At 54.7% G+C, this 10,409-nt stretch overlaps 1 protein-coding gene across 1 annotated transcript in view; it reads left to right on the top strand.

Moving 5' to 3' along the window:
• Window positions 1–6,552: 6,552 nt before the first annotated feature.
• Nr2e3 (nuclear receptor subfamily 2 group E member 3) overlaps window positions 6,553–10,409 on the top strand; it is a 7,479-nt gene continuing 3,622 nt past the window's right edge. Inside the window, exons 1-7 of the mRNA XM_050151988.1 lie at window positions 6,553–6,826; window positions 7,303–7,429; window positions 7,564–7,667; window positions 7,763–7,984; window positions 8,071–8,228; window positions 9,006–9,246; window positions 9,496–9,601. Of these exons, the coding sequence (XP_050007945.1) occupies window positions 6,730–6,826; window positions 7,303–7,429; window positions 7,564–7,667; window positions 7,763–7,984; window positions 8,071–8,228; window positions 9,006–9,246; window positions 9,496–9,601 (1,055 nt within the window). The 5' untranslated portion in view covers window positions 6,553–6,729. The remainder of the gene's footprint in view (window positions 6,827–7,302; window positions 7,430–7,563; window positions 7,668–7,762; window positions 7,985–8,070; window positions 8,229–9,005; window positions 9,247–9,495; window positions 9,602–10,409) is intronic.

Raw genomic sequence — 10,409 nt, 5'->3', positions numbered from 1 at the left:
AAAAAAAAAAAAAAAAAAAAAAAAAAAAAAAAAAAAAAAAAAAAAAAAAAAAAGAAATCAGGGTCGAGGGCCGGGCGGTGGTGAACCTCAATTCAGCAGCCTTGACAAGAGAGAATAGAACTCAGAAGCGGAAGCAGTATCCGCAAACAGTCGGTATTGAAAGTCACATAGAAAAAGGCGCTGTGTGTGAGATTAGAGCACTCCCCTCGGCACAGCTCCTCTGGGGGTTTTCTGTAATCCTTGCAGCTGTCGTGACATTGTCCAGCACCTTGAGAATAAGCAGATGTGGGCGTGCCATCAGTGCCAAGGCAGCACACATGTCACTCGTCCGAGGTCTGTGGCCTAGCCTCACCCATGTGTGCATTCCTGCACGCTCACATACACAGCTATGGTAATTCTCCAGAATGCCCTTGAAGTTCCAGGAACATTCCGTGGAAAGCCAGCGTGCAAGGCAAGCGGTTCCTGCAGAGAAATCCCTTTGCTTTTCCTGTGTGTTGGTGTGGCTGGGCCTGTTGCTGCTGGTTGACAGGGCATGGTGGCCCATAGCAGTAATTCGGCCCTTGGAGGCAGGGCTCAGGCTGAACTGTATGTCAAGGCCCTGTCTCAGAGAACAAAGACCATTTTTAAAATGCTGCTAGACTGGTTTTCAAATTCTTCCTTACTCTTCCTCAACCCTTGCTGAGAACCCTTCCCAACCCCCACCCTAGATCTGACCCGTGGCCCAGCAATGAAGTTGAGCAGGTGGTTGGTTGGGGTGGGGTGGGAGCCCCTGGATGGGCTGCTGCAGGCAACAGCTGTTGGCTCAGCAAAGGTTGGGCCAGACCAGCTGCAGATGTGCTGGTTTTTATAGTTTAACAAAGGGTTAGAAAAGCCTCGGCATGCCCCCCCACACGGTTAACTTATTCATAAGTGTTCCTTATTAGTACTCCTCGGGGTCATATGATTTCCCACCCGCTCACTCTGTTTACTAGACAGGAAAGCACTTTCTTCTATCCAGATTTTAGCTGCAATATGTCGGGACCATTTGAAGTCCTGGCCTCCAGCTGCTCTTCCCTACTAGAGATCTTTACTTTCCTTCTGACTTGAGTTACTGAAAGCTGTGTCAAAGTTGTTTACCTGCTCTGCTTCAAGAGCACGTGTTGCCTTGCCTTGAGGATCAGAGGATAAGGTTTTCACCTGTTGGCCCACCTGACTGTTGGGTATATAAGCCTCCATGGCACTATTGAATAAAGGGCTTCTTACCAGTGTCTAGAGGTCTGTCTCTCTGTCTGTGTGTGTATTTGTGCATTTCAACCTCCAGCCCCTTGCCCGAAGCTCGCGAGCTGTATGGTAGCGCGTAGAGCGCAGACAGGCGTTGTGCGCTGCAGCAATACTTATTCATCGGGAAATAGCAAAAAATGTTACTTCTGATGAGAGCTTCTGCTGTGATGATTCTAGAATGTTATTCTAGTAGGAGCCTGGAGAGGCAGCTCAGTAAATAAAGTGGCTGCTGTATAAGCACAAGGATCTGAGTTCAAATTGTTATTCTTAAAAAACGATTAGAGAGCTGCTGCAAACCGGGCGGGCTGGCGGAGCCCGCCATGGGAGAGCGGCTACAGGAGGATCCCCGGGCGGCTGGCGGAGGGAGCCCGCCATGAGGGCGGCTACAGGAGGGCACGCTTCCTTGGCCCACGGTGGCGGCAGGTAACAGACACGTAAACACAGGAAATAGCCATAAGTATTTATTAAGGAAGGGGGAGAAAGAAAGACAGAGAAAAGAGATAAAAGGAGAGAGGAGAGATAAAAGAAGAGAGAGAGAGAGAGAAAACGCGTGCACACGCCAAGGAAGCAGAGAGAGAGAGAGAGGGTCCCAAGATGGCGATGGGCGGGTCAGAGGTTATGGGAGTGGGCGTGGCTAGGGCAGGGACCCAAGATTAACACAAATCCCTGGCAGTTTACATAAAAGTAGGGCATAGTTGTGTGTGCCTGGAATCCTAGTGTTGGGGGAAGATGTGGGCAGATCCAGGGGCTAGACTAGGCTGCACTGGGATGCTTCTGTGAGAAACTGTCTCAAGGGAGTAAGGTAAGACAAGATGCCTCTGTCCTCTTCCACACACACACTGTTCTGCTAGGGACCAGAGGGGCCCACCCTTCAGAGAGGCTGGCAGGAGGGAAGAGTTGACCCAGATAGGATCACTGCTGGTCATCTCAGATGAAGGAAGAAAGCAACTCCCCTGCAGCTGGAGCCTAGGACAGGGCCTTCTAGGTCTTCTCAGGTCTTCAAAATGCTTCAGGGCGAAGACTTCTCCATTGATGGGCTGGGCAGCTGTGTAGGGGAATATCTGATTCCTTCTAAATGTTATCTAGAGAGCAGGATAAAGAGCCTTTGTTGAGAAACTGCTCAAGTCTGTCCACGAGTGCCTGCCTCTCTGAGTTCTGGCCTGGCCACTGCCCGTGCTAGATAAAGAAGCCATTGCCTCAGGAAGGCCAGGCCAAGGAGCCGGGCATCCTGTGATCTTCAGTCTCCTGAGACCGATGAAATCAAGCTGGAAACACTGTCTTGGCTTTGAAGTGGAGAGAGCAGCAGAGAGCCCACTGTTTGAGGCGGTCGCCTGGGGTTCTGTAGGAAGGGTGGACACACAGCATCCACAGGTGGATGCTTCACTAAAATGCTGCAGGAGTCAGTCTTCGGGAAATGTCTGCTTGGTTTGGTTTGGGAAGTGACATCACCAGGCCTCTAGCTCAGAAGAGCTCACGCACTCAACTAACTGTAGCTCTTCAGAAAGAGAGGGGAGGATACCTGAGTATGGCTCTGTTGGCAGAGTGCTTGCCTGGTGTGCACGGAGCCCTGGTACCAGTCCCAGAACCACACAAACCAGGTGCAGTGGCTCGCCCGGTAATCCCAACACTAAGGAGGCAGAGGTAGGAGGATCAGAAGTTCAAGGTTAACCCGAGAGCAGCTACGGCTGCCTACACAATACTGGGTTTGTCCGCAGTAAATATGCATCAGAAAGAACCTTATGGTGCCCTTCTCCCCCCTGAATACTGGCTACCAATAGATTCTGATGGAGGGGCAGTTAGTCACTGTGTGCCACTGAGGAACCTTCCAGCTCAGTCCCATGGTTATACAGGTGTTTCCAGTTAAACTCATTGGGTCTCAAAACAAAACAAAAAGCCCACAAAGTCAAAATGTGGTGTTTGTTTGAAGGGAGTTTGTAGGGAAGGGGGGGGTACGATGCAGGTCGGGGGGATTTAGGAAGGATATAATCAGAATGTACCTTATACATGTATGAAGTTGCCAAAAAAAAAACCATAAAAGTAAAAAAGAGTAGTTCAAAGTCATCCTCAGCTGCATAGTGAGCTTGAGGCCAGCCTAGAGTACAGGGAGATTCTGCCAAGTAAACCGCGGGAGGGAAGATCTGGTCCGGGGATCCCATGCTGTCGACCCGCAGCTGCTGGAACGAAGACCAATCAAGCTGACAGGCAGCAGCTGCCATCCCAACCTGGCAGGACAGCCCCAACCCTGGGCGCCTCAGGAGCCACCTCCTCCACCAGGCAGAGCCACACTGGGGCTAGGGACTTCCAAGCCCAGTCCTAAGGAGGTCAGTACTGCAGCTTGCCCCAGGCTCACCACCCACCCCAGGCGTCTGGGGAGTCAGAAGAAATTGCTGACCTGTCCCCTAGAGGAATAATTGCATTAGTGAGGTGGCCTCTGGTGGCTTTGTCAGCAATTTCAAGGCTTTGAGTTGAGTAATCCTTTGGTGTCTGCCCCAGCAGCTGGCGGTCACAGGCTAGGGGACCCCTCCCAGGCTCAGCGGGCCCCACACGTGTCTTTCTTGTCAGGTCACCATTTTACCCTTTACGTCTTTCCCACCCGCTCAGCTCAATTCTGAGGGAGCCCAGCTTGCCAAAGATGAATGTCGGGGAGACAAATTCAGAAACAGAACTTCTGTCCGTTAAATGCCTTCTAACCAGATGCTAAGCTAAACTCTAACCCCATTTCTGGAATCTTCCATCGGGACAGAGGAGAGAAAGTAGACCCAGAGGAAGCTTCAACATTAAGGGCAGGGCCTGGCCCTGTGCTGAGACCTAGCAATAGAGAATGGGCAGGTTGAGGGGATACTGAGCAGGTCTGGAGGGATGGGTAGGGGTAAAACAGGTGAGCAGGAGGGGTGCCCCTTAGGCACCCCCTTAACCACTCAAACTCCTGAGCAGGTCTGGAGGGATGGGTAGGGGTGAAACAGGTGAGCAGGAGGGGTGCCCCTTAGGCACCCCCTTACTCACTCAAACTCCTGTTTGCGGGGCTCAGTTTGCCACAAAGCCTCCCCAAGGTTCCCCTGGAGCGACCTAGGACTTTATCCCTTCCTCGGTCCTGCCTCTATACTGCCAGTCCCAAATGAGAGGCTCAAGGCCACCTGGGAGAGAAGAAAAAAACTCCCTTTGGTGTGGACCTCACCCTGGCTCCCTCCACCCCACTAACCATGGACAGTACACCTCCCATCCACCCCCAAGACACAGCCACCCGCTCTAGAGCTGAGGAAGGAGATGTGCACCTAGCTCAGCAAATGCCGCCAGACTTGCTGCTGGTCAGGCACCATGCTTCATGCCCTGGGGCCTGCCTTCATCTGGCCCCGCCACCAGCCACAAGTTCACCCGGGTGTCTCACTGTGAGACTCTGGGGTGAACCTGCACTGGTTCACACCCAGCTCTGCCCCTCCCTCTTTACTGTTCCACAGCTGTGTGGCTTGTGTACCTCCCCACTCTGGGCCTCTCTGACTCAGTCTACCAGCTGTGAGTTGAGGCTCGGTGTCAGCTTCTCTGCAGGGTCACCGTGAGGTGGTGGTTTGTGTGAGAGGACTCCAAACACTTTCCCAGAGCTGTTACTGCTGAGACATCATCTTTGCCTCCTCCTCCCCACCGTCCCTTCCACACCCACGGGTTCTCCATTGCCCTCTGCGTTGGTTCTCGGCTGGACACCCTCAGCTCAGCCTGACCCATTCTACCCCTGCATCTGATTGATCCCTCTGCCAAGTCCTTGGGCCCCACTTACATGTCTGCGTGGGTCAGTTGGGGGAAGAGTGGGATGTAGGGGCAGAGCTGAGGACAGAGACTCTGGTGAGAGCCTGGTGTGGAGTTGTCAAGGAAGCCGTGAATGTCTGCCTTTGAGACTGCCCACAAAGAGGATGGAAGCCTTCCTAGGGTGGCCTTTGGACGTGTGACACTGATGTCATGTTCTGAGTACAGACCTGGGCGGTAATACCCTGGCTTGACTACTAACGGGAGCTTCCGGCCTGGGTTGGAGTGAGGACAGAGAGGGCAGGCGAGAGGCTCAGGGCCTCGGGGGATCACCCTGCAAAGCCCCTGAGCTGACTTTCTAAATCCCCAATAGTGCTTCCCTGTCACAGTGAGGGTTAGCCCCACTTAGGGGGCCATGCCCCACCCTTCTGTTCCTTTAACTCCATGATCCCTCTAGAAGCTCCCAGGCTCTAATGCCCTACACCACCCTGTAGGCAAGGGCGGCTGAGGATGGGACTCCCCTCCCCTGCAGACCAACATGCTATTTCCTGCCCCACTTGTGCCCCGGGAGAAGATGGCAAAGGGTAGACTGGCAGGGACAGGACGGGGTGTTCACTGGGGTGCCGCTTCAGCCTTCTTAGTACCAGGTTCCAAAGCACATTCTGGGAACCATTTAACTTCATTTTCCCAGCCACCCTGGAAGACATGCATTTGGAGGAAACCAAGGCTCACAGTGACAGTGTGTTCTCACTTGCTCAGAGAAGCATGGCCCATCACAGCAGGGATATACACGGAGGTGGATCTATCCTTGCCCTCACCTCTCTTCCTGTGGGGATCCTGGCACCAGGAGGCACAGACTCCCACTCTGTCTCCCCCCAACCATCCCCGGTTTAAGCTGGGTAGGGGGATTCGGGTTCAGCAGAGAGACTGCCTGGCACTAGAGTCCAGGTCAGGGGAGGAAGTGGAGGCCACCTGGGTACTCAGAACCTGCTCCAGGCAGCTGTGTCTCACCGTATCGTGCCATGGGGAAATGCCTACCAGCTTCTCCACTGGCCCCAGCCTACCCAACCCTCCGCTCCACTTGACAGCAGAGACACATCTGCTGATGCCAGCCTTCCAGAGGGCAGGTCCCCAAAGCACTGGCCCCACACAGTGGTCCTTTATCAGGACAGGGGGTGGGCCTCCCAGGACCTGAAGTGAGTAAGCACCCAGGGTCAGGGACCCACACAGGCACCCATGCCTCAAATACATAGCAAATGTCACTAAAAACATTTAAAGTCCTTGGGAAGGTGGGGTCGACAACAAGCCCCCCTCAGAAGATTTGTCATTGGGTAATAGTCGAGCGCATGCAGTCTCAGCCCGGCTCCTTGGTCTTGGGCAGTATGTGCAGGGACAGCGACAGCAAAGAATGGACCGGGATGTTGGGCAGCCTAGGAGTCCATGTGAATACAGAAGGACTGAGCAGCTCCCGGGGCACCTGGGTAAGGCTGCAGGTGTGGCCGGTTGATCCCCTGTGGAGACAGTAAAGATTAAGAGGATCACACACTGCCTCCAGAGCTGTGCTGGGAGAAGTCTGGACCCAGAGCCAAGCTCCAGAAGGAAAAGCTCCTAACTCACACGGGAGGGAAGCAGAGGAGAACCAGGCACCGACAGACACAGTAGACAGAGATTTAGGCTGGGCCGGGCGGCTGCTCACAGGCAGCTGACAGGCTGCCCTTGGGACCTCTGTACCCAATGAGCGCTACAGTGGCTGCCTCTGCTGTGGCCGTGGCTGTGACAGCCTCCAAGAAGGAGTCCCCAGGCAGGTGGGGCCTTGGAGAGGATCCCACAGGTACGGGTATGTCTGGAGGTGAGGTCTGAGCCCTTGAGGAAGAGACTCCAAGCGGTAGGTTCCGGGGGCCAGGAGAGGAGCTGGAGCCATCTGGTCCCAGTCCCCAGGCTGTAGTGAGCATGAAGGGGTCTGCTGACAACCCCAAAGTCCTAGAAACTCAGAGGCCCACGGATCAGGACCTAACAGTGGAGCTGCTGAGGAAGGCAATGGGTGCTCTTGCGGGTTTTATGACTGTTCTCGTGAGAGCCTGCAGCTACCCACAGGGAAGGAAGGGGGCTGGGAGAGTGGAGGCAGGTGGATGTCTGCCGGAAATAGGCTGTGAAGGGGAGGGATTGGTGCCTCAGTGGGGAAGCTGCTTTTCCAGATGGGAATGGCATGACCGGCTAGATTCGGGGAGGTGGGAACCTGTGGACTTGGAAAAGGATGAATGGGGAGGATGTGCAGCCATCTCAGTCCAGTCCTGTCTCCCCACTCAGGCGTGGGCCCCTCACTCCAGTGCCGCGTGTGTGGAGACAGCAGCAGCGGGAAGCACTATGGCATCTACGCCTGTAATGGCTGCAGTGGCTTCTTCAAGAGGAGCGTGAGGCGGAGGCTCATCTACAGGTGCCGCCAGCTCCACCAGCCTGCCCCAGTATGCTTAGCCCGGGTGGAGGTTGTTTGGGAAAAGCGAATGTCCAGATTCAAGGCCTGTGGCCTGGGCATGACGCTGGCCCCCAGGAGCTCCCTGTCCTCCGCAGATGCCAGGTGGGGGCAGGAATGTGCCCAGTGGATAAAGCCCATCGCAACCAGTGCCAGGCCTGCCGACTGAAGAAGTGCCTACAAGCAGGCATGAACCAAGATGGTGAGTGGTGGGCCCAGCGGGGTGGGAAAGGCGGGAGAGCAGGTAGTAGCACTGCCGAGGCCTGTGGGGTGTCCTGAGTCTCCTTGCCTTCCAAGCTGTGCAGAATGAACGGCAACCCCGGAGCATGGCCCAAGTCCAGCTGGGCAGCATGGAAACAGGCAGCGATCCCCGACCTGAGCCCTTGGCGGCCTCCCCTGCCTTGGCAGGGCCCAGTTCCCAAGGCCCCACGTCTTCATCGGCAGCCAGAGCCATGAGCCACCACTTTATGGCCAGCCTTATCACCGCCGAAACTTGTGCTAAGCTGGAGCCGGAGGATGGTAAGTGGAAGGGCAGTGGGCATGGATCTTTCTCCCCCGGCTTCCACAGAGTGAAGTGCTAAGACCACAACCTCCTCCCTCAATAGCGGAAGAGAATATTGATGTCACCAGCAACGACCCCGAGTTCCCTGCATCCCCCTGCAGTCTGGATGGCATCCACGAGACATCAGCTCGCCTACTATTCATGGCCGTCAAATGGGCCAAAAACCTGCCTGTGTTTTCCAACCTGCCCTTCCGGGACCAGGTACACCACACAGCCTGCCCGCTGGAGCTGGGCCAGGCACAGTCGAAAGTCATAGGCCAGTCAGCTTGGGGGAACATATACTCCTGGGCTGTGAGGGATGGAGGCTTACATGACTCAGATGGTGACCTAGGGGTACATGTGTCTCTGAGTTGGGAATGGTCAGGGCAGTGTAAGTATGTATGTCTCTGGGGGAAGGATGTGCACCAGAGATACGTAGAGCCTGGGATGCAAAGTAAGACCTGTGGCTCTCTGGGTCCATTGTTTTTCCTTCTGCACACTGCCTGACCCATAGCCATTCTGTTCAAGACAGCAATCTGCATACCCCGCACAACAAAGTGGCTGACCCTCGGTACCTTTAGAGTGCAGACTTCCCATGACCTGAGGCCCGAGTGTCACCCCAACCTTTCCACATTGAGCAAGCAAAGCTCTCACACTGATCTGGGAGAGAGTGACTGCCAGATGTGCTGTGTGTTTGGAGGGAACAGCTTGGAAAAGTCACCCAGTTTCTTGAACTCACTCTTGGAATCATCTGAAGGCTGTCCAGCATCCCTGGGCTCTAGGCTTATCCTGAATGGCCCAGCCACAGCTCTGGAGAGAATCCACAGGCATCTGGAAACCTAGGTAGCTGTGTAGATAGCTGAGCCAGAGCCTGTGTAGGCAGTGGATAGGAGACTCTGGGCACCTGGGAGCAGCCCTTTTATCCCTGGAGAAAGTGGCAGGCAGGGACCACTAGGAACTGTGTACCTGTGCTGACGCTTGAACCCTCTCTGGTAACAGGTGATCTTGCTGGAAGAGGCGTGGAATGAACTTTTTCTCCTTGGAGCCATACAGTGGTCTCTGCCCCTGGATAGCTGCCCACTGCTGGCACCACCCGAGGCCTCCGGAGGCTCTCAGAGCAGGCTGGTCTTGGCCAGTGCAGAGATGCGTTTCCTGCAGGAGACCATCTCCCGGTTCCGTGCACTGGCAGTAGACCCCACGGAGTTTGCCTGCATGAAGGCCCTGGTCCTCTTCAAACCCGGTACTGAGCCCTGGCCCAAGTTTTCCAGAGACATGGTAGGGAATTTGGGGGGAAAAAGAGGAGGAGGAGGGGTTCAGGGGTTCTGGTGACCTCCTTCTGCTAGGTTCCTCATAAACCCACCTGGGTATAGATGGATAGTCTTCCTCTGGGGAAGTGGGGAGCAGAGAAAACAGTGTGGCCTGATACTTTGGGTACTGTGGGATCGGGCAGGCTTCCGGAAGGGAGCTCACTGGTTCTGCTTCTCCTCAGAGACACGCGGCCTGAAGGATCCTGAGCATGTGGAGGCTTTGCAGGACCAGTCCCAAGTGATGCTCAGCCAGCATAGCAAGGCTCACCACCCCAGCCAGCCTGTTAGGTGACAGTAATGACCCACTCATCCATCTACCCGCCTCGCCTTCCTCCCTCCCTCTACCTGCCTCTCCTGCACTATCTCTGGGCTTCCCTGCTTAGACAGGATAAACGGCTCAGTCGGCAGCATCTACCCAACACCTCCTGTGGACAGACACAGTGCCAGGTCCCAGGAGGGCACCAAAAGACAGAAGCTGCAGGGACGGGTGCTTGGCGTGTAGTCACATGAAAGACAAGGATCACCCAGGCCAGGCATGGAGAGTGACTTGTATCTGAAGGGATAGCAAAGGCCAGACTTTTAAATTTTTACTTTTTAAAGACAGGATTTCAATTTATGTCCCACACTGGTCTTAAGTTTGGAGTTTTCCTGTCTCTACTTCCCAAGTGCTGGGCTCCCAGGTGTGTCCTTCTATGACCCCAGCCTTTGAAAGGGACCTTGTCTCCATCCCAGGATAGGGTCTAAAGAGAAGAGAAAGTCTTATCTGTAAAGGTAGAGACCAGAAGTACGCATCCTTAGGCAGGAGTCCAGTACAGAAGGGTCAAAAGAGCGGGTGGTGGTGGTGCACGCCTTTAATCCCAGCACTCAGGAGGCAGAGGCAGGTGGATCTCTGTGAGTTCGAGGCCAGCCTGGTCTACAAAGGGAGTTCCTGGACAGGCTCCAAAGCTACAGAGAAACCCTGTCTCGAAAAAAAAAAAAAAAGAAGAAGGGTCAAAAGAGTCTTGCTGGTAGGAAGGTGGGAGACTGAGGCAGAGAGCTGCCCTGGGACCAGCCCGATTAGAGCTTGGCATGCCACTGAAGGCACATCTGACGAGAG

Source organism: Alexandromys fortis, unplaced genomic scaffold (assembly GCF_014885135.2).
Source record: "Alexandromys fortis isolate MF-2015 unplaced genomic scaffold, M_Fortis_MF-2015_v1.1 scaffold_70, whole genome shotgun sequence".
In the NCBI taxonomy this organism is placed as follows: Eukaryota; Metazoa; Chordata; class Mammalia; order Rodentia; family Cricetidae; genus Alexandromys; species Alexandromys fortis.
The sequence above is the reverse complement of the archived record's forward strand: the minus strand, read 5'-3'. Positions and strand labels throughout refer to the sequence as shown.